At 50.2% G+C, this 23,636-nt stretch overlaps 1 protein-coding gene across 1 annotated transcript in view; it reads left to right on the top strand.

Annotated features, from left to right (window-relative positions):
* The first annotated feature begins 1,992 nt into the window (after positions 1-1,992).
* Positions 1,993-23,636, top strand: part of MSN (moesin) — a 79,517-nt gene continuing 57,873 nt past the window's right edge. The window contains exon 1 of the mRNA XM_056809276.1: positions 1,993-2,256. Within this exon, the coding sequence (XP_056665254.1) occupies positions 2,245-2,256 (12 nt within the window). The 5' untranslated portion in view covers positions 1,993-2,244. The remainder of the gene's footprint in view (positions 2,257-23,636) is intronic.

Genomic DNA, 23,636 nt, shown 5'->3' on the forward strand with positions numbered 1-23,636 from the left:
CTTCCTTCCTTCCTTCCTTCCTTCCTTCCTTCCTTCCTTCCTTCCTTCCTTCCTTCCTTCCTTCCTTCCTTCCTTCCTTCCTTCCTTCCTTCCTTCCTTCCTTCCTTCCTTCCTTCCTTCCTTCCTTCCTCCCTCCCTCCCTCCCTCCCTTCCTCCCTCCCTCCCTCCCTCCCTCCCTCCCTCCCTCCCTCCCTCCCTCCCTTTCTCCCTCCCTCTCTCTCTCTCTTGTCTTAAAATTGATACTAAGTATCTGTTCCAACTAAGAAGAGCAATAAGGACTAGACAATCAAGGTTAAATGACTTGCCCAAAGTCAGTTGGCTAGAAAGTGTCAGGCCAGATTTAGGACCATCTGTCTCCAGTACTAACCCTCTATCCACTGGGCCACCCAGCTGCCTCTCTAATGCTCTTTCCATATTTTTTTCTATCATTGCCCAAGATTGGACAAGTCCCTTTTCTAATCTAGACCTCAGTTTCCTCGTCTGCAAAATTAGGGCATTGAACTGACTGATTGCTAAGGTCCATCCCATTCTCAAGATTGGTTTACTTTTTGTTTTTAGTTTTTGGTTCAGTCCTGTGAGACCCTTATTATTCTTTAGTGTTATAAGCTTGAGAATACTTTGTATTTGGTCTCTTTTTTCAAAAGTAACAGTTCAGTGTCAGTATTTAGGAAGTCAGGCTGCAAATGGTCTTAGCTCTATTCAATCTCATTTGATTAACACTGGGTCAGAAGTGGGATTGTCTCATTCTCCCAATACAGTATGACATTCTTCTGGTAGGTAGATGATTGTCTAATCTCACATTTCAAGGGTACTTCAAGGTTCACAAAGCATTTTCCTCCCAACAGCAACCCTTTGTGGCCCAAAGTGTGTGTGTGTGTGTGTGTGTGTGTGTGTGTGTGTGTGTGTGTGTGCATGAGAGAGAAGGAGAGATTATTCTCATTTTACAAGCAAGGAAACTGAGTCTCCAAGGGGTTGAATGATATGCTCAGCATCAGTCACCAAGCATTTAGTGTGTACCAGGCACTGTGCTGAACATTAGAGATTCAAAGAAAGACAGCCCCCCCCCCCAAAGCCCCAGACTTATCAGCCATATTCAGAATCACTGAAAGGTTGTCTCAGAGAGCAGCCCAGAGTCACAGAGATGGAGGCAGTGTCCAGGTGGAGGAATGGCCAGTATGGCTGGATGGCAAATGTTCTGAGGGGGAGGAAAATGGAAGAAGTTTGGAAAGAGAGGAAGGAGCTGGATTTGGGGGATTTGAAAGGCCAGCTCTGGGGCTACCTCAGACACTAAAGTCTCTGCCCCCTGTTCAATGCCCTAATTTTGCAGATGAGGAAACTGAGGTCCAGATTGGAAAAGGGACTACTTGCACAATCTTGGGCAATGATAGGGGGAAAAAAACCATTCTCTGTTGCAGGGGAAACATCATGTATTTCTGAAAATTCATACAAAATCTATATAAGGCAATGGGGGGGCTCTTAGCAGCTGGAAATGGGTTCTAAGAGTCAGAGACCCTGGCATCCCAGATCTGGGGCTGGGAGGGAGCCCTGGAACATGGACATCCCAAAAGCATCTCCCTTTTGGGGTTGTGAGGGTTCAGGGCACGCTGAGCACACCAATGCTTATTCCTTTCCCTCCCCAGAGGCCCACTAGTCCAGCCATGACTTTCGACAGATGGGGAAACTGAGGAAGGATGAAGAGCAACTTGCGAAATGTCTCACTGGTGTGTGGTGAGTGGCAGACATGGGCAAGGGGGTTGGAAGCAGTCCGTTATGCCCGACGCCCTTGGGGCGAGGAGGGAGGATAGCCAGTGCAAAGGTGCAGGGGTGGGAGATGGGCCGCGGGCCGCGTTGTGTATGCGGGAGCGGTGTCGCCCGGATGCCTGAGTAAGGGGCCCCGGGTTGCTAGGGGGCCCACAGAGCTGTGGCGGGGCGGGGCCGGCGGGCGCCTGGGGGCGGGGCTGGGGGCGGGCGCGGGCGCGGGAGCCACATAAAGGAGCGGCCGGCGCGCCCGGGGCGGCTCTTTCCTGGGTGGGGTTTGCCGAGTCAGATCCGTTAGCAGGAAGCCGAGCGGCCGCCGCCGCAGCAGCAACAGCAGCAGCAGCAGCAGTAGCAGCAGCAGCAGCAGCAGCAGCAGCAGCAGTAGTAGCAGTAGCAGTAACAGCAGCCTCCGCGCCTCAGGCACCCACCAGCCCGGACCCGAGCCTGCCCTCCTCGCCGCCAAACTTCGACAAGTCTTCCGCCACCATGCCCAAGACGGTGAGTGCCGGGGCCAGCCACGGGCGGGAGTGGGGGGCAGCAGGCGGAGAGCCGAGCCCCACCAGCCACCCCGACCCTGGCGCCTCCCGCCTGCCCGAGGTCGGCCCAGGCGCCCAGTTCCGCCGCGCCCCCTCTCCCCCGCCCCCTGCCGCCTGTGGTCGGGGCTGGGCAGGGCGGGAATGCCCCGCCCTGCGCAGCCGGCATCCTCCCGCCCGGAGTGCGCTTCCCACGGTCCCAGCTTCCTTTCCCCGCTCCTCTTCGCTGGCATTCAACAGGCATCCCTCGGTGCCTCCCAAAGTTTGGGGGAGGGATGGCCCATGGCTGCCCTGGGGAATCGCACTGGAACAACCTCCTTTGGTGGGAGGGGGAAACTGAGGAAAAGCAGGCCCAATTCACTTGGCGGGGGTCCCAGAGGCAGGAAGTGGAAGGAAGAGCTGGGGTTCAAGAGCTGGCTCCCCAGGCCCCCCCCAAAGTTCAGTCCTCAGTTTAGGGTACCACACTGGGTCTTCCTCGATTTCTAAGGTTCACGGGTGCTCTCCTCTCCTTTGGAGAAAAGAGCCAAGCCAGGGACAGAACAAGGAAAGGAATTGCCCAAGGTCAAGTAGAATCTGAACCCAGGGCTCTTTGGACAACTCCACGATGCCCCTGGCTGGGCTACTGCCCTGCCCTGCCCCCTTCCTTGGAAAGGAAATGACTGACTCCTTTTTCCTCACCCTCCTCTCAAAAAAAATCACTTCCCCCAAATCTTCGAAGCTCCACCTTGATGGGCTAGGAGAGAGTGGCTATAGTTCTGGGGTCTGGGGGGGGGGCTGGCTCCTCTCTAAGGGGCTCCTCAGAGCCCCACCTTTTTTGGAGAGGCGCTAGCCTCTGATCTCACCCTGGCCATCCAGTTGTGAGATGATTCTTCTAAGGAGTGGGGCCTGGGGGAGAAGGAGGGGAGGGGGGGAAGCTGTGGCTGCATGCCTTGGGTATGTGTGTGGGGAGGGACGGGTATGTGTGAGTAAGCCCGACATGCATTATGCAAGTCACCTCCTTTCTCCCCCACCTGCCTGGGTGATTCCCCTGTTCATGGGCACCCCCTGCCCCCCGGGTACAAGCTTAGCCCCCACGGGAAAACCGGATGCTGAAAATTGTTAGTACATGTAATGGGGAAAGGAAAATATGAAAATAGTCCAAGCGTGGAAGAGGAGGGAGAAGAAGGTTTGCAATAACTGCTTTCAAGCCTTGGTCAGCCCCATAGTCTACAGGGCTACTCAGACCCAGCCAAGATGGTTTCCTGGGTCTTCCCTTCCCAGTCCTTTCCCTCCTTTCTTTTGCCTATCTTCCCTGAGCTCTTCCTTCCTGCTGTTTCTCCTACTTCCAGCATCCTCCCTCCTCCTGTTCACCTGTGGACCTCATACCCATTCCTTAAAATGCTCCCTAGCTCTGCTTTCTGGCCCGGACCCTTCCCTGACACTTTGGGTTATGCTTCTAGGTGTGTTGGCTGGCTTCCTCCCACCCCTCAGCACTGTAGGAGTGGGCTCAGTGGCTTATCTAGTCTTGGTGATGATACAGCTGTCCAGTAATGTGCCCTGCTGAAAAGCAGGCACACGGAGCCTGGCGAGCATGTAGGTGGGTGGGTGTGGGGTGTGAAATTCGAATAGGGTTTTGGTGGCTGGGTTCTGGCCTCACCCAGCCATTCGGCTCTTGCCTTCCCAGAACCCCCATCTTCAGAAAATACCCTAGCTTTCCTTGGGCTGGTACTTCTTTAAGGAATTATGTATTCATTATTGTTTTGATTCTTTTTCAAGCTAGGGCTTTTCCTTACTTTTCCTCTCTGCATCCAGAGTAGAAAGTAGCTTTGAGAATAGAATTTACACCTCTCTCTCTCTCTCTCTCTCTCTCTTTGACCCCCCTCTTTTTCTCCCTCCCTCTTTCCCCCCTCTTTTTCTTCCTCACTTCCTTTCTACCCCCTTTTTCTTTCTTTTTTCTCTCCCTCCCTCTCTCTCTTTTTCTTTCTCTCTCTCTTTATTCTCCTCTCTCCTTCCCCCTCTTTTTTTTCCTCCTTCCCTCTTTCTCTTCCCTCTTTTTCTTCCTCCCTCTTTCTCCTCCTTCTTTTACCTCTCACCCTCTCTCTGCCCCCCTTCCCAAACTTCTGTCTTGGTTACCAGCACCAAGGATTATCAGAGAGTTTTCCCCAGAGCCTCTAGGCTTTTAAAGTGGGTTTTTTCCTGAATAATTGGGGGAACTCCAACGGGATGGAGAGATGAGTCTGAGGCTCTCTGGCTCAGTGGCCTTTGTTAGTCTCAATTGCGAACATTTTCTTAAAAGGCTCTACTCAAGATTGCCACAGGGATAGAAAATTGGTGGATGATAGGTAATCGCTACCCCTTTCTACAACAGATGGGAAAGGGGGCTTTGGATTATGTCTTTTATACTCACTGCAGCCCTGGCAGAGAGGGAAAGAGCAATTTCCCTTGAGTTAGTGACAGAGCCTTAGTGGTGGGAAATGACTTGCCCCTGGATCATCAGGGTGGCAAAGTCAGGTTTTAGCTTAGGTCTTTAGAGACCCAAGACCAGTGGTTTGTCTGCTATGCTCTGCTACTTCTAGTTGTCCCCGACCCCTTTGAATAAAGGTGCTAAGAAAGCAGTGTGGCTCAATGGAAAGAGCACTGGCCATCCTGTTCAAATCCTGCCTGTGGGACTTTGGATAAATCACTCCACCCACAGGAGCTCCCTTTTTTCCCTCCATAAAATAAGGAGGTAGGACTAGCTGGCTGCTGACATCTCTTGGCTCTGACATTCTGAGTTTTGCATCCAGGCCAGACTAGTTTAGGAATAAGGGGTGCTAACTGGGGTGGATTGGGGGGCAATGCCTGCAGTGGATGGGATTAGGATTTGGGTGGAACTGGAACCTGGATAGAATTGAGGCATCCGGAGGGCATAGCTTGAGCCAGCTCACTTTGGTTGGCCCTCAGGCCTCTCGGCAAACAATGCCCATTGGTTCTGCAGGGAGCTTGGAGTATTACTGGCTTGGTGAAATCGATCACCCTGTCACTTCCATTGGGGGCTGGCTGCAATGGCTAAGGCTGAGGTGGGGCTGCATTCTGCTGGCTTAGTAGCATCCTGAAATCACATCAGCATGGCCATCAGGTTCTCTGGTGATGCTTCAACGTTTCTAAAGCCCATTTTCTCTCTGTGAACAGGGCTCAGAGATTTGGGGGTGGGGAAGGCTCCCAGGGCAGAATGGTGAATGATGGGAGTGTGAGCTGTCTGCAGATGTCACTCACAGCAAAACAAGGTGCTTCCTGTTACCTCTTCTACTTGCTCCGTGGGGCTGGGAATCCAGGGGCACGCCCTAAGTCACTTCTTCCCCTCAGCTCTGAACCTCCGAAGGGGAGGTGCTGCTGCTCTCTCCCCCCCTTCCTCCTCTAGAGGACCTTGGGGCTATTTCTAGAACCCTGCTGATAATTGTGGTGATGGGGAAATCACTGCCTTTCAGTTTCATTCCCCAAGCATTTCTTGAGCGCCTTCTGTTTGCCAGACCCTGTGGCTGCCTCTGGAGATTCAAAGGCAAGGCATACTTCTCCTCTACCTTCTAGGAGTTTACATTCTCCTGGAGGGAGTGATACAGTAGGTGAATAAGCAAATACAGATGAATTTTTTTTGAAAAGGATATTAACGTGAACAAATAGGAGAATCCCGGAAGGCATCCTGTAGAAGGTGGTTTTTGGTCCCAGGAGCTGCTCTATAGGGCGGCTGCCACAAAATGCTGGTAGAGTAATCAGACCCAACCTGTGGCCCAGTACCACCATCCCTGGATCTGGCAACTCTGGTCCCCTGTGTTTGTGGCTTGTTTCTGCCTGGAGGCCTTGTAAGAGCAGAATTGCCACCCTTTATCTGTTGACCTCCTTACTTTTGGGGGATTTTATAGTTTTTTAAAAAATAAAAGCCCCCCCCCCCTTCCCTTGTATTTCAGAGCCAAAGAAATCTTGGGGAAAGTAGTCAGAAACTGTCTTTCTCTGTCCTTCCCTCCCTTTTCCCCTGTCTTTCCCTCTCTTCCTGCTCCCCTCTTCTCCCCCTTTCTCTTGTCCCTCCCTCTTCCCCCTCTCTTCTGTCCCCTCTCCTGCCCCTCTCTCTCCCTTTCCAACTGTCCCTCCCCCTGCTCCTTCCCTCTCTCTCTGTTCCCCTCTCCTCTCCTTCCTCTTCTCCCTTCCCTCTCCCCATCTTCTGCCCCCCCTCCTGCCGCTCCCTCTCCCCCCTCCTCCTGTCTCCCTCCCTCTCTCCCTGATCCCCTCCTTCCTCTTCCACTCCCCCCTCCCTCCCCTCCCTGTTGGGAAGGCCTTAGGATTCACACAGGGGCCACTTGGAAAAACTTGTTTTTCATACCCCAAATTCTGCCCTTTTAGTTAAGGTCATTTTTTTTTTGCAAAGCTCTTTGAAGACTTGCAGACTAGCAAGCCCAGAGGTACAAATCAACCTAATTGCTGGGGGAAGGCATGATAAGAGAACGCCAGAGGCAGAGTGGCTAAATGGGAAGACCACGGGATTAGGAGTCTGAAGGCTCCAGGAGTCCCTTCAGTTCTCTGGGTCTCAGTTCTCACATCTATAAAATGGGGCTAATAACACCACTGGCTCTACCACCCCAAATTGGTCAGAGTGTCTGAGATAAGAGCCACAAAGATACTTTGCAGACTGCATGCTGTTATTCAGTTAACGTCTCCCCTTCTCTCAGGGGCTCTTGAGCCTTTGGGAGCAAAAGATGATGAAAGCCTGGAGAGCTGACTGTCATTTCCTAGCTGTCCTGGGGAAGTCACTTCCCCTTTGGGGCCTTAGTTCCCTCATCCTTGAAAAGAGGGGGTTGTCAGCTGGATGATCTCTGAGCATCATTCCTTCTTTCCAATCCCATGATCCTCTTTTCTTCTGGGTATCCCTTTATCTTTGTAAGTGCTAATTCAGTGGGACCCTTTCTGTGAACAGGTGTGAGGCACAGCGGGGAGAAAGAGAGGGTGATGGGGTGTGAGGGTTCCCGGGAAGGAGCAGGGTTTGACTTGAACCCTTGGTCCAGCCTCCTGGAACTCTGAAAGGGCCCTGGGGCTGGGTATCCTGGAGAGAGAGCCAGTGCTGAGGCTCCACGTGCCTCCCAGGGTGACAAGGCATTTCTTTCTCGGGGCTTTGGTTTCCTTCTCTGAAGTGTGGGGGTTGGAGCTGAAGATCTGGCCCTGGGTTTCATGTTCTTTTCAGGCTGGCTGCTCTTTCATTTGGAAATGGCCCTTATGGTACATCTGGCTTTGCACAGATAAGCGCCACTGTATTAAGTGCCATCCTCCCTCCTTGCCCTCCTCCCTCTCTCTTCCCCAATCCCATCCCAATGGTCACTTTCTGGGCATCACAGCGAGGGGGCTGCCTTTGGCTTCTGCTGGTTTCCTTTCTGGCTTATCTCTGCCCATTTCATGCTCTGGAGCCCTAAAACCTGCTTTTGATTTCAAGTTTTAATTCGTGGTAAAGGATCAGGTCTAGGAGGGTCAGCTCGGTACTTTTGGGGGGGGGTTGGGTGGAGGAGACTGAGAGGGAGAGGAAGGCTGAAAGGAGTGAGATCTCCCTCCCCTGGACCAGAGCCTTTCCTTGCCCCAGCTGTCCCCTGGACTGGACTCAAGGGCTTCAGGGGTAAGTCACCTCACCTTTGAGACCCTTAGCTTACACGAGGTCCTCTTCAGAGTCAGGGATGTAGTGATGGTGGGCTATTTTTGACTCGGTTTCCTTTATAGTCTTTGCGTGTGTGTGTGTGTGTGTGTGTCCGTCCCCTCATTTGTTTTTTCCCCGAAGTGCCTAACTATCCCTTCTTTTCTTGTAAATGAGCAGATCAGCCATAGTGCTCATGGAGGTCTTGATGAGGCATCCTGGTATGCCTTTGACATACTGACAGTGACCCTGGGGCAGTCACTTAATCTTTTTTAAACCCTTCCATCTTAGAATGATGGCTAAATATCAGTTCCAAGGCAGAAGAGCAGTAAGGGCTAGGAAGATGGGAGTTAAGTGATTTGCCCAGGGTCACCTAGCTAGGAAGTATGTGAGTCCAAATTTGAATCCAGGACCTCCCTGTCTCCAGACCTAGTGCTCTATCCACTGAACCACCTAGCTTCTCCTCTCTCCTTTTAAAAACCTTACCTTCCACCTTGGTGTTAATTCTTGGAATGAAAAAAAAAACTTTTTTAAGCCTTTACTTTATGCCTTAGTAATATGTCTTAAGACAGAAGGGGAAGAGCTAGGCAATGGGGCAAAGTGACTTGCCCAGGGTCACTCAGCTAGGAAGTGTGTGAGATCATTAGAACCCAGGACCTCCTATTGCCAGGCCTAGCTCTATCCACTGAGTCACCTAACTGCCCCACTTAATCTTTTAATCAGGGTGTACTCAAGGAAGAGAAATAACCCTGGAGGCATTGATTCCTCACTCAGGTGCCTCTATAGGATCTGGCCTGGGGAGAAAAAAAAGGAGATCATCATCCACCTAAGACATGAAGAAACTGTTCAACCTGAATTCCCTAAGCTCTGTAGTCCAGGGAAAATTAGGGACAAAGTGATCTCGGCTAACAATTAGGCCGATCCAAAGAGGGGAGGTGGTAGTATCATCAGGTCTAGGTTGGCCGTGGGGAAGAAATTCCCAGAAGGCTAGAGTAAGGCACTAAAAACTTGGGTGATTCCATAGCGTTGGAAGATAGCTGAGAGCTGGCTGAGTATTTAAGCCCTTTTCGCTGGAAGGGAGGGATGGCTAACTAAAGTTACTGGGAGATGTCTTTGTAACAGAAAATGCATTGGATCACCTCATCACACTGGCCCCTGCCCCGCTTCTTGCAATTCTGTTTTTCAAGAGCCATAAATAGTTTTCTTCTTCTTGTCATTGTTGGGGAAAGGTAGCCAGGAGCATGGGTATAGGGTTTACCATATACGTAATTTACCGAGTTATTCTGAGGAGGGTAGCCTTTTGGGTAAGTAATGTTGTCCCCCATGGAGCTGGCATAGGAAGTGGGCCAAGACCCTGGCCCCCCACTTGGTGCCTAAAGGAGGTAAGTGGCTTCTGATTGACAAAGGGATGGGTGGGAGATGGACTAAAAAAATCACCTACGGGGCCCTTTGCTGATTGCAAAAAAGAAAAAATTAGATTATTGGTAGCTTCTGCCTCCCCTAAAATACCCCTCTCCCTTCCCGTCCCCAGTGAGCCATCCCTGGTGGCAAAAAAGGAAAGTGTATGCAATGTTCCACATCTATATTCGCCCCCCCCCCCAACTCCAGGAGGATTCTCGGCTGCTACTAAGCCGCCATCTTGGTGTTCTAGCCCACAGCCCCCAACTTCTGGATTTTCTTATCCTTTTCCCAGTTTTCCAGATCCTCATTATTAATAGCCCAATGAGACAGATAGAAAAGAAATCAATGCTGTCCCCGATGGGATTGGAGAGGTTGCGATTAGACCCCAGGAAGCTTGATTTCCAGAGCTGCTGTCTTCGTGAGATAGCCATGGCTTACTTAGCCTGGCTCTTGCTTCACCCTGGGGCCCCAGATTGATATCCTGGCAGATTTTCCTTTCCTGCCCTGCTAACAAGATAAGATGGCCCCAGCCACATGGCAGTAGGAAGTGGGCCTAGGGCCTTTCAGCTTCACTGGATGACTCAGTTCTTCTATAATGACTTCCCGCCCTTCCTCCTCCCTGCCCCTCCTCCCCCTTTTTACACACATTTCTCCCTCCCGGTTGGAATTTTGAGCACTGAGCTATAAATATATATTCACATAATCCCAGTTGGAAGGGCCCTTACTGGTCTGGATGGCCCAGCCCTCTCATAAACAAGAATCCCACCCCGCCAAAGCCTCCCCAACAAGTGCCCGTCCAGTCTCCCCTTGGAGGGAGCCCTTGGCTTGTTTCTTGGGCCTGGTGGCCCCGGGTTTGGGGAGGCAGCACAAGCTTTTTCAGCCCCATTTTGTGAGACTGTGCTGAGCTCTCGAAATCGCCTGGTCGCTCACTCTGCCAATCTGGGCTGGGCAGACAGCAAGAAGGAGGCTTCTGTGAATGTAAAGATCGCCGCAGCAGTGGTGGGGACTGGTGCCCAGCTGCCTGGGCATTGCCATGGGGACCCGGGGGTGGGGGTGGGTGAGAGTAGAGCATGTCAACACACATTTAATGAGCTCCTGCTAGAGGCAGAGGTAGAGGCAGTGTGGCCTCGTGGCTAGAGAGAGTACTGGATTTGGAGTCTGAGTTCAAATGTCCCCTCCTCCTCTTCTTACCTATATGGTCTTGGGAAAAGAATTTTGTCTCCGGGCCTCAATGCCCTCACCTGTAAATTGAGAGGGTTGGACCCCATGGCCTTGATGATAATTAGGATTGGAGAAACCAAGGCTGAAAACATGGTCCCTACCGGAAGCTAAGGAGTCAAATCCTTTTGAAACAAGTGGTCTTGATTGTAAAATATGGGAAACTATCCCTAGGAGTTCCTAGGCAAGTTTCGTTCCTTCTCCAAGGCTCAGTTTTCTCATCTGTAAAATAGGGATAATTGTGCAGTGAATGATGGGAAAGGGGCCTGGGTTCTATAGTGCTTGATTATGGTCAATAATTCTGTGCCCCTCCCCATTCTTAAGTGATGTGGCTCAGAGGAGAAGGGGCTCACTGGGCTGGGGGAGTTTGGAGGGGGCCAGGATGTGGCTAGGCATTGAACTCTTCCTGGTGGGAGAGAAGACCTGAAGGTGGCTCAGCTGTTTGCCAGGTAAGTGCAGTCTCTTTCAGGAGAATTAAACTGTGGTAAGTAATAGCCTGAGGTTTCAGAATGGCAAGCTAGACCACGGAGGAATGGAGGAATGGAGGGGCTTGGAAATGAAGAGGGAGGTGCCTGGCTGGTTCTTTCCAGGTCCTGCCATCCAGTCAGTGGCCAGCACCCCCTCCTGCCTCAGCAGCCACATTGGAATTTGAAACATGCTCTAGAGAGGTTGCATTTATAACCCTGCAAAGTTGGCCACTGAGCCCCAGAGTGCCCTTTCATGGTACAGGAAGCCAATCTCCCCAGTTTCCAGATGTGTGTGTGCGTGTACACGCGCGTGTGTCCAAGCTGGCTTGATTTTCTCAGCAGAGCTCCGAGTGTGAGGGTACTCCAACTGGGATTGGGAGAAGGGACTCGGTGTTCCTCCGCCAAATCAACACAAGGCCCTTCCCAGGCGTGGTGACCTGAGGTGCCTTGGCCCCGAAGGGGACTGCTCTGTACCTTCGTGGCAGCCACGTTTCTGTGATTTGTGGGTTTTGATGTAACTCCCTCAGAGCATTTTGGCGACCCCATTCTTCGCCGTCACCACTGTTCCTGCCAGGTGCTCACTTGGGCCCAAGACGGGTCAAAGGGAGACTTTTAGGCGGCTGGATGCCAGCAAACCCCAGGCTCCTCCAGCTCTGAGCTGCTCTAATTTCAGTGGCCCTGGAGAGAGGGCTTAGCAGGGAAGGAGGCTTGTGGCAACATTTCCTTCCTGCTTTCCCATCTCCTACCTCAAATACTGCCCCTAAATGTTCCCTGAGCCTGGCTCCCCTCCTTGAGACTTATTTAGATAAGCTTTCCTTTGAAACTGCTGGGCCTCAGAGTCTTCCTTTCTGCACTCACAGCTAACTAAGCCCTGCGCAAAGGGCCCTGGAGGGACCCATGGATATTATGGCTGAGGCAGGATCGAGGCTTGTGACAGTTTCTAGAATGTCACATCTGGAGGAAAGGATCTAGAATGGCCCCTTCTGACTCTACCAACCTCTTTGCTTTACAGAGGAGGCAACCGAGGCCCAGGGAAAGGAAATGTCTTACCCAAGGACACATGTTCTGCAAGCCCTAGGTCTTGACTCCAGGCTAAGCCCAATAGATTGTAAGCTCCTTGAGGACAGGGACTATTTTTCACTGAGCACAGACCAGATGTTCCTTACCTTTTGATGTCACCCAATCCCACAATGCTCTGCTGAAATCTGGTGAGGTTCCTGAGCCAGGAATATCAGCAACAAAGGGGATCGTCAGGGTAACCTACTGGTCTCCAAGCTGGGACTCAACCTTGGGTCCCTTTCCATCTCCCAGAACTCTTCAACAACCTAGCAATGAATCCAAGAGATTCCAAAGAGCCGTTTCCCTACTGGCCCACTTTGTTGGCCCATCTGCAAGGTGGAGGAAATCCACCTAAGTGTACTGGCCATACAAAGGAAGCCCCAATTGATCGGAGGGGCCCCCTCGGACATAGTCTGGTCATTGTGATCCATGGAGGGTGAGGTCTATTTCCAGACCAGATGAGGTCAGGTTTTCAGTCAATGAACAAACATTTATTAGCGTTTGTTACCCAGAAGGGCACCAAGTCCCTAGGATGAGGAGAAGAAGAAAAACCAGCTCCTGACCTCAGCGAGCTTCCATTCTCATCCAACACTGCTTCCCCTCTGCTGGTCCAGAGAAGGACTTGCTCAGGGTCACCCAAGTCTTAAGTAACAGAGCTGGGATTCGAATTCAGGGCCTCTAATGCTCCCCCCCCCCAGCCCTCTCCACTCTCTCAGTTGTCCCAGCAGGGAGGGCCCCAGGCTGAGCTGAGTGAGTTACTGCCTCTCTGCTGCAGCACATATGTTTGCTGGCATTGTTGGGTAGGCGGGTTGGGAGCTTGCCTCTTGGCCCAGAGCCAGCTGCCAGAGGAAACCGATGACTAAAGGCTTCCTTCATGCTCTGTTCACTCCTGGGCCTTTTCCTGGCTCTTGAGCCCTTAAATCTGCCTTATTTGACTAGGTCCCTGTTTTCTTCCCTAGACTCTTCTTGAGCATAGAGATTTACCGAGCTTAGAGCTAGAGACCATTGAGAAAACAGTCAGACACATTTTACAAAAAAGGACATTGAGGCCTAGGAAAAAGAAATGACTTGTTCAAGGCCTCACACTGACCTGGGCCATCTGACTCCCCATTGAGAGTTCCCCATTATGCCATGTTACCTTTTTATCTCCCCTAGGGGTTATTTGCCCCTTCTGCAGTGAGAGGGAGGGACAGGGTTCCGGATTTGAGTTGTTTTCCCCTCCCCACTCAGCTTTTCTTAGCTTATCTTTCTTTTTGTCCTTCTTATCCTGCCTGGTCCAGCTCATCGCTAGCTATTGGGCTCAGAGCTAATCCCCCCAGATCACAAATGGGCAGGGCTGAGCTCTGTGGGGCCAGGGAGAATGAGTCACTTCCCCCTCCCCTGTAAACCAAAGGAGCCAACTAAATGATCCAGCCTTCTTAACCTGGGTCTTTTGTGTGTGGACTGTGGTAAAGCCTATGAACCCCTTCTCAGATTGGCTTTTGAAAAAATTCACGATGGAAAGAAATGCTCGATTCCAATGAGAAGTTAGTGAAAATAAAGATGCTGCCTTCTCCCCAGGCCCGAAAATCGCTCCAGGTCCAAAGGACTCGGTCCCCATGGATGTCCGCCGTCCGGAACTTCTTTGCTTCACTCTCAAGTCCCCCCAGCTCACCCAAACTGCCTGAACACTGGATACCTCAAGCCGGGGCTGGCTCTGAGTCCATGCCCTTCTTGGTTTTTTCCCCAAGGTGCTGTGAGCTCTAGCTTTCTTTGTGATGGTAGCTCCGATAAGTTTTTGAATAACTGCTCTCAGGGCTTCATAGGATTAGGGGCTTAGAGCTGGCAAGGGATGCTGGGAAATAGCGAAAATCCCTCCCATTTTCCACACATGACGTTTGATTTGACTTCTAAATCAGGAAGAGTAGCCGTTATAGCCGACAAATCTGGGCCTTGGAAAAGAGATGCCCTTGTGTGATATGACTCATAGTTCCGAAGTAATTGATGCACTGGGAGAGAGGGAAGGGAGACTCCAGCCTGGGTTGGGGGCTTAGAGTTGAGTATTTTCCGGCCACAAAAGTAGGAGGGGCGTATTCCTGTTGGGGAAGTTGGTAACTATTCTTCCCTAGATGGCAAGTGGCAACTGCCCTCTTTCATAGAATCCATAGCTTTAGAGTTGGAAGGGCCCACAGAAGCCCCAACTCCTTTGTTATATGGAAGAGGAAACTGAGGCACAGGGTAGAAAAGGGACTTGCCCAAGGTTATACTTAGGATCTGTATCTGAAATGGCCCTTATGGGTGATTGACTCCAGATCCCTCATTTCATTTGGAAAGAGAGAGACCCAGGGGATGGAAGTGACTTGTCCAAGGTCATCTATAGGATCATAGATCCTTTCTTTTGTGACAAACAAGGAAACTGAGGCTCTGAGAAAGGTAATGACTTGCCCAAGATCACTCAAGTGAGATCCAAACCTCCAAGGCCAGTGTTCTTACCACTTGACCTAGCACCCTGAGGAAGACTCCATCTACATCCCTTTTTGCTTAAACAGGGTCTTCTTTGGAGCTTCCATAACCTACTGCTTCATGAATGGAGCTTAAGGCTCAGAAGGAATCTCAGATGGTGAACCTGGGGCTCAGAGACCAGCAGTGACTTTCCTAAGGTCACTAGGAAGGTGTGGAGGGGTTGAGGAGAAGGAGCCATATGGGGAAGTGGCCAGGAGGTCTGCCTCTTTGGCCTCAGCCACTGGGGCGGGGCCCTGCCCTGGGCATTCCAGCCTTTAGGCTACCACTGCTGGCTATTTTTGGTCATCAACTACTCTTCAGACCTCTTCCTCTGCTCTGAATTCATCACTAGTCCTCAGTCTTTCCCCTTTCCTGCTGGACCTTAGCCTGGAAGTGGCCAGAAAGAACAATGTTAATATGGTATAATGGGAAGAGCTCTGAATTTGGAGTAAGAAGAGACCTGGTTTAAGTCCTGCCTCCAGAAGACCTTAGATGAGTCATTTCTTTTTTCCGGGCCTTGATGTCCTTTTCTTTTTTTTCTCAAAGCATTTTTCCATGGTTACATGATTCGTCTTCTCTCCCTTCTTCCCTCCCTCCTCCAGAGCTAACAAGCAATTCCACTGGCTTATACATGTATATCACTCAAAACTTATTTCCATATTATTCATTTTTGTTATAGAGTTGTAATCTTTTAAAAATCAAAACCTCACATCCTATACCCACATAAACAAGGGATAAATCATGCATTTCTGCTCCCACAGTTCTTTCTCTGGATGTCGATAGCTTCTTTCTCATAAGTTCTTCAGAATTGTCCTGGCTCGTTGCATTGCTGCTAGTGGAGAAGTCCATTACATTTGATTGTGCCACAGTGTATCCATCTCTGTGTACAATGTTCTCCTGGCTCTGCTCCTCTCACTCTGCATCACTTCCTGGAGGTTGTTCCAGTTCACGTGGAATCCCACCAGTCCATCATTCCTTACAGCACAATAGTGTTCCATCCCCATCAGATACCACAGTTTGTTCAGCCATTCCCCAAACAAGGGACATCCCTTTAGTTTCCAATTTTTGGCCATCACACAGAGCGTGGCTATGAATATTTTTGCACAGCCCTTTTTCATATCTCTTTGGGGTACAAACCCAGCAGTGCTATGGCTGGATCAAAGGGCAGACAGTCTTTTAAAGACCTTTGGACATAGTTCCAGATTGCCCTCCAGAATGGTTGGATCATCGATGTCCTTTTCTACAGAAGGTGTCTGACTAAGCCTCAGTGGTCTCTCTAGCTCTAACCTCTAAGAGTGTCTGTGCCAGAGGGGAGCCCGAGCAAGGGAATGGGTAGGACCTAGTCAGATAGAGCAGATTTGAAGGCTTCGAAGCCAGCCGACTTCCTTTTTGGACAGCCCCTCCCCAAGTCCCTCAAACCTCAATACCTTTCTCCCAAAGGACACTGTGAGGTCCCTTAGTTGGGCCTGAAATCCCCGTATTTCCCCTCCTACTCCCCCCTCATGTCTCTGGCTGAGTCACTTCTGTCTGTGTTGCCCTTGGCTGGAGACAGCTAGGTAGGATGGGGCTGGCTAGAGATAGGGAGGGAGGGGAGGGCCTTCTGACCCACAGAAGATTCCCCTGGGAGTTGCCACAAGCCTCTACTTTGCTTGGCCTTGGACTAATTTGGTCCTTTTGAGCCATTTCTTGGGGCTAAAGCTGTGCTGAGGTAATGAGGCTGGCTTCTGGACTTCCTCTGACTGCTACTCACTCCAAGTGGTTCCCTGGGGAGTGGGGGATGGGGTAGGAGGCTATGCTGGTGACTCACCCCTTCCCACCCTTCCTCTTCCTCCTCAGGGACATGTAGGAGAGCCTGCCAGGACACTCATTTCTGAGTCAGGAGGCCCTTGCTTTGAGTCTATGGTAGCTGTGAGATCTCAGGCAGATTGGATCTCTCTGACCTCAGTTTCCCCTTCTATAAAATGGACTAGTTAGTGCCTTCAAGGCACTAACATAGTGGAATTCTGTCCATGTGGAGAGAGCAAACTAGGAAACTTGGGTTTCAGTTGTAACCTACATTTCCCATCCACATGATTTTATGTAAGTCCTCTTGGGGCCTCAGTTTTCTCATCTATAAAATGGGAATCATCTTAAATTCTAGAATGTCAGAGATGGGAGTGTTCTGGTTTGTGGATTTTCTTCATTGGCTGGTATCATTGAGGCCACATGGCATGGGGATTAGAGAGGGAGCTTCTGAGACAGGAAGACCTAGGTTCCAGGGTTGCCTCTGATGCATCCTGACTGGGAGACCAAGGACATGTTACTTTTTCTCCCAATGCCCTCAGACAACTCCTACGTGGTGGTGATTGTTTCAGTTGTGTCTGACTCTTGGTAGACCCCATTTGGGGTCTTTTTGGCAAAGATACTGGAGCAGTTTGCTGTTTTACAGTGGGAGAAACTGAGGCAAACAGGGTGAAGTGAAATTGCTCAGGGTACACAGCTAGGAAGTGTCGGATTTGAACTTGGGAAGATGAAATCTTCCTGACCCTGGGCCTGGCTCACTCTCCACTGCCACCTAGCTGCCCAACACCTCTTTTAAGGTCATAAATTGCTGGGCAAAAGGACCTGTATGATATTGGAAGAAGTCCTCATTGGGTACTCCCTATCCTGTGCTTGTGAAGTCAGCACCCGCCTGCCCATCCACCCCCTTAACAATTGTGGATGAGAGAAAGGATCTCTGAGAAACAGCTGCAGCCTCAAGATCTGAATCTGGATACCGTCCTCGGCTCTTCTCTTGGGCCTCCGGGTCCCAGATTCAAATTCTGCCCTAGAACCTTCCCTTGTGCTCCAGTGGCTCTCCAGAGGGGATTGGGCTAGGTCACCTAGTCTCAAGACCCTCTCCACCCTCTTCTTCCTATTCCATATTTATTTATCATCACACACTAATTATATAGTTGTGTGCATTATTGCATGTTTTTAATTATACATGATTGGTTCTAGATTGTCCTACATTAGCTATATGCTATTTATTGCATATTGTTCATGATCACATGTTACGTATACAGTGTTATTTATTACACATTAATGATGCATTATCATTTTGTATACATTATTGCACATTATTATTCCACATTATAAACTGTAATACTATGTTGTTATTTATACATTAATTCTCATTATATTGGGGGCAGCCGGGTGGCTCAGTGGATGGAGAGCCAGGCCTAGAGACGGGAGTCCTAGGTTCAAATGTGGCCTCAGACACTTCCCAGCTGGGTGACCCTGGGCAAGTCACTTCGCCCCCATTGCCCAGCCCTCCCAACTCTTTCACCTTGGAACCAATACCCAATACTGCTTCTAAGACGGAAGGTGAGGGGTTAAAAAAATTCTCATTATCACACATTATTAATTTTGTAGCATGATTTATTATTATATGTTAATTATCTATTACTTAGTGCTCATTGTGACACACTGTTAGTTATTGCACATGATACGTTGCTATTTATACATGAATTCTTTGTTATAACATGCTAATTATCTGGCATGATTTATTTCTACGCATTATTCATTATTATTTAGCATCCATTAGTTATCGACATTATCGCACATCTGTTATATATAGATATATACTGATTCTCCGCTGTTATAGCATGCTACTAATTGTCCAGCCTTCCTCATTAGTATTGCACACGATTTAGCAGGCCTGAATGCTTTGCCTTCTTGCACACTTATTCTCCGTTATTACACTATGGTACAGGACTCCACATTCCTTCTTCATTACTATCACATTCTTTGGACGTTACGATTGTTTCGGTCGGTCGTAGTAGACGTTGTTGTTTATTGTTGCTATTGCCCGTCTCTCCTTCTTCTTGTGGTTGGTTATGCTGACAGACCCCCCTCGAGCGAGCGCTGGTTTCTGGGAGTTCCATCTCTTGCGAGTTGCCATTTTGGAAATGGAACGCTCTCAGGCAGTCTTGCTACGAAGATGATTCTGGCCTTTGGAAGCCCTGGAAATGTCTCGGGGACACCCAGGCCTCCCAAGGCCCACTGTGAGAACCATTGGCCTAGGGCCCCAGGCCCTCTCCCTAGAGGTGCCCAGCGTTGGGAGGCTGGGGAGGGACTTGACCTTCAGCTTTCCCCTTCCCCGGTGCTCTCTTCCAAGAACAGTTGGGAACAAATTCTTCTCTGTGCCTTATCTCTCCCACCCCCAAGCCCCATTAAAAGGTGTTTTAAGGAGAGCTCTAAGTGGCCTTGAAGGGCCTGTGGCAGGCAGCAAGAGTAGGCAGGAGAGCTGGGTTTCGCTTGGGACTCTTGAAGCTTGTAGGATCCTGGGCTGGCCACCTGACCTCCGAGCCTGTCTCCCGGGCTAGAAAATGGGGAGATTCCTTGTTGAGGAGAGCATTCATGTGCCCTTTGATGGCTGGGTGAGCCTGTCCCCGTGACTGCCCTTCGGGGATGGAGAGGAAAGCCCTATGCCAGTGGGCCCACACATCTGACCTGTTATCACCCCCCCCCCATCCTATTGGAACCAAAGCCCTCTTGGAAGTGATAGGGAGAGCTGGCTCTGTTCATGGGGCCTCTGGAACAGAAGCGGGTGTCTGCTCATGCGAATGGCTCTCCGACAGGCCCGTGGGTCCATCCTGACTGGGATAACTCCCAGCAGGGAGGGAGGGGGCTCTCCCTTCTCGCCATTCTGCCCAGCCTCACTGTGCTGCGTTGAGGGAGAGGAGAAAGTGATGGCAGTGTGGGTCCGGCCTATTTTACATGTCGGCTTTGCTCCGTGTGGGCTCCCCGGGAGGGAGGCAGCCAAGAAATTTTGCTGAGGCCCAGAGAGGGGCTGAGGTCATATCTCAAGCGAGGGGCAGAGCCTGGACCAGAATGAACAGTTCTGTTGAGAGGGGGATGGGACAGCGGCCCAACTGCCTCACTAGCAGGTTCAGGCTCAGCTGGGTGGAGTGATCCTCAACATCCTTCCAACCACCATCAAAACAAGAACCCCCTCAACTCTCCCCTCACAAATGGACCTTTAGCCTCTGAAGGGCCAAGGCAGCCCTGGCACTTGTGGGGAGCTTGATGCGTGCATTTTCCTTTCCTTTCCTTTCTTTTTAGGCCATCCCCTTCCATCTTAGAATTAATACTGTGTATTGGTTCTGGGGCAGAAGAGCAGTAAGGGATAGGCAATGGGGCTCAAGTGACTTGCCCAGGGTCACCCAGCTGGGAAGTGTCTGAACCCAGGATCTCCCATCTCTGGGCCTGGCTCTCAATCCACTGAGCCACCCAGCTGCCTCCATGAGTGTACTTTTCAAACTGGAAGAGCTCAGCTCTTGTGGTTTCTAGCTCTGCCCTTTGGGCCCAAGCAGACCAAATGGAAACCATCTTCCAGGTGAAGGCAGTAAGTACCGCATCCACCCTTCTTCCCCCACAGCCCAAGACTTCTCTACACCAAACATTCTTGGCTCCCTCCTCGGGATGCCTCCTTGCTTGGACAGGGAGCAAGCGGAACTAGTGGACTTGCTTGCTTGGCTCTGCCTCTTTGGCCTCAGGGACCTTGGTTCTTCTGTCTTTTCTCTCTGGGCCTTTGTTTGATCACCTGTGAAAAAGGGCTGTTGGATGGACCTCAGTGCCCTTGGGCTGTCCATCTTTCTGGGCTCCTCCTGAAGTTGGCCTGCTGGGCTTTCTTGATTTAGCTTGGTGTTAGAGTAGGTGACTTTGCCCTGCTGAGAGCCCCAGCCCTAGGGGAGAGATCACAGGGCAGGCTCATGCTGTTGATACCCTGCCTAGGAGAACTGAAACCCCTGAGGCTAGCGAAAGGAGTGCCTTGAACCCTGGGCCAGGGCCTTTGGATGGCCTGGGGGCAATGGGGGACCTTTAAGGACCCCCAACTGGAAGCCCTGCTCTCCTGCACAATGGATAGTGGCCATAGCGGCAGACCCAAAGAAAGCACCTCAGAGAGCAGCTCCAAGGGGCACCTTATGTGGGCTGGTCCCTGGCTGCCATGACTTGTCCTGCTTTAGCCAAGCAGGAAGCATTCTGCTGGCACCTCCAAATAGATACTGGGGGCACCTGCTTAAGGGCGAGGCTAGTCTTAGATCTGGGCACCCATAAGGAGTTGAAAAGGTCGAGGAGATCATAGACTGGCCACTGGAGAGACCCTAAGAGGTCATCACTTAACTAAAGGCCCATAAAAGGGGAAGTGATTTGCCTAAGATTACCTAGAACTAGAAGGGACCCTTGAGGCCATCAAGTCCAAGCCCCCTCTTCCTTTTTATCAAGGAGGAAACTGAGGCCCAGAGAGGGTAAGCGACTGGCTCATGATTAGCATCACAGTCAGGACTAGATTTCACATGTTTGGTTCCTAGGACTGACCTTAGGCTGAAAGACAAAGCTCATTTTATGAGTTGGATCTCAGGAAAATAAGAGCCCAGCTTCCCACATCATTCAAATGCTTGTAGAATACAATCACATGCTCTATGAAGCAAAGCAGCATAGCAATTAGAGGGCTGGAGATCTGGGTTCAATTTCTGCCCTGACACATGCTAGCCATGTGACCACAGGCAAGTCCTCTAACTTCTTGGTGCCCTCTCAGATTCTAAAGTTATAACTCATACTAACTTCCATCAGTGAAGGAAGAAGCTTCTATACTAAGAGTTTTCTCTCAATACCAGTCAATTAAAGGTCCCTGACTCCTCCTTCCCCACCAACACATACACCAAGTATAGTGTTTTGTACCAGGTACTGAAGGGATTAAGTAAGATCCAGTTGTTTGATCTCATGGGGGCATGGAGAGAAGATACGTACCAAAAGAAAAGACAATTTAGGATGATTCCATATGGGCAGGAAAGAATATTAAATGCTGTGAGAGCAGAGGCGGCAGAGGAGGAAGGTATCAGTCCTACCTGGGGAGAGTGAGCAGAGGCTTCTCGGAGGAGCTAACATTTGAGCCAGGTCTCAAAGGGTGAGTAACATGGCAACAAGCTTTATATAGTGCCTTAAGTCTTACAAAGTTCCCTCTTTATGTCAGGCCCTAGGATTTTAGGATTAGAGCTGGAAGGGGCTTTAGCAATCAGCTAATCCATGGGGTCAAGCGTAAATAGAAATGGATCCCTGCTGCCGCTGCAAGTTGCCTCGGATAACTACTAATTAACAACCTCCGTATTTTATTTGATTTTGATTGGTTTTCTTAAACGCTTCCCAATTATATTTAAATTGGGTTTCTTTCCTTGAGTTTGACACTTCTGATCGAATCCAACCCCTTCATTTTATAGATGATAAAGATTGGCTTTAGAGAAAGGAAGCCACTTGCCTGAAGTCCCACAGCTAGTAAAGTAGTCGAGTTTGCATTCCAATTCAGACCCTTTGACTCCAAAAATCCAGTGTTCCTTCTATTACACCAGTGTAGGGAGTACCAGTATCATTACTATTTTTACACATGAGGAAACTGAGGCTCAGAGTGACTTAACACCTGGTGCTGTGGCTAGTGAGCATCAGAAGTGGTACTAAACCTAGTTTTGCTGTCCAAGGCCATCATTGTTTAGATAGTGCCACACTAGTGGCAGATTTCTTTCCTTCACCTGACTTCTACTCTCCCCTCCCCAGCCTTGGTTTCCATTCCTTCAGGACCAAGAAGCAAAGGTGAAGCCTCAAGACACTCCAGTAGCTCTTGTAACAAGGAGATTGGCCATTTGTTTTCCACAGCCTTAGCATTTTTGTCTGATGGGTCACCAGGCTGAGGGGTGGAGGGAAGGTGAAAGGAGAAGGCTGGCCTCCCATAGAGCTCACTCCTTCCCACTTCTTCCTGAGTGAGTTCCCCGTGTTCCAGCCACTGTGTTCTCTGTTGCTAGATAGCAGGTTTGAGGAACGTTCAGCCCACCAGGAGCTCTGGTCTACCTGGTATAGCCAAGAAATCATTTGCTCAGCTCTGCAGTCAAAGATGCAGCCAAAGATGCAGTCGTAGGTTCGTAAAAGCCCATATGAGTAACTTGCCATTTACAATGGCTACTTGATTCTTTGTCTCCTGCTACGTTGTAAATACGGCCCACTTGGCTACTGAGGGTACTTCTGCCCAGCACCATGAAGTGTAGACCTGACTATTCTCCTGATCAGTGTGGACCACCAAAATGGGTCTTCAGGCCTCAAATGGAATGCCTGGCAAATGAGCTCATTATTCATTCATTCATTCATTCATTCATTCATTCATTCTTGAGACCCAGTTTCTACTGGGCTATTCCTCTGAGGAAAGAATGGGCCTGTGGCAGAATGGGAGGCAGCGCTTGAAGGTCCTCTGCCTTGGGTGGGGAGTGAGCCCTGTGCTCAACTCCCAACTCTGTTTATGTGCTGTGTGACCTTGAGCAAGTCTTTTCCTTTCCTTTTGCACAAGGGAGACAAATCAGCTAGTTTGTGCATCATCAGCCTCTTGGATCCCAGAGCCCTTTGTCTTTTTTACTAAGCCTTCTCCTGGCCCTTGTTTAGTATGAAAGGAAATAAATTCTCCTGCTTGCCATGTATGTATGCCCAAAGGAGATAAAATGAAAGCAGATTAATTTGTCTTCTTTTCTCCCAGAGTATCACCACTGATGAGGAAATCAATTCAGAGTTTGGGGGATTTTTCAGCAAAATGGTACTGAGGGCTGAGCCCATGATCTCACTGGCATAGGGAATTCCCAAGTGAGGAAGAGCCTACCAGTGCAGGTCAGCAGCCATCCTATTGTTTAGTCTTAGAGCAGCAGTTCATGACCTCCTCTCAGAATCATGTTTATCATCTTCATTCCTAATTGAAGGAGGCACCAAATTTGAGTTAGTGAAAATAAAAATGTAACTTTTCCCCCTTTGAAGTGCCCCGACCCCCTGAAATCCATCCACAGACTTAGGTTGCAGGTTAAGAAATCCAGGTCTTAGAGAGTTGCCTTTAAGGTCCAGTGACTTGTCCAAGGCCACTCAGCCAGTATGTGTCAGAGATGGGATTGGAACCCTGGTCTACCTGCCCTTGAGGCCAGCTGTTCATCCACAATAGCACGATGCCTAATGATCTGGTTCATTATCTGATATTTCCCACACTCCTTGGGGGTTTGGAACCCCCTGGGCTAGAACCCCTCCAAGGTCCCTTCTGGCACTGGCCTT

Source organism: Monodelphis domestica, chromosome X (genome assembly GCF_027887165.1).
Source record: "Monodelphis domestica isolate mMonDom1 chromosome X, mMonDom1.pri, whole genome shotgun sequence".
Taxonomy (NCBI): domain Eukaryota; kingdom Metazoa; phylum Chordata; class Mammalia; order Didelphimorphia; family Didelphidae; genus Monodelphis; species Monodelphis domestica.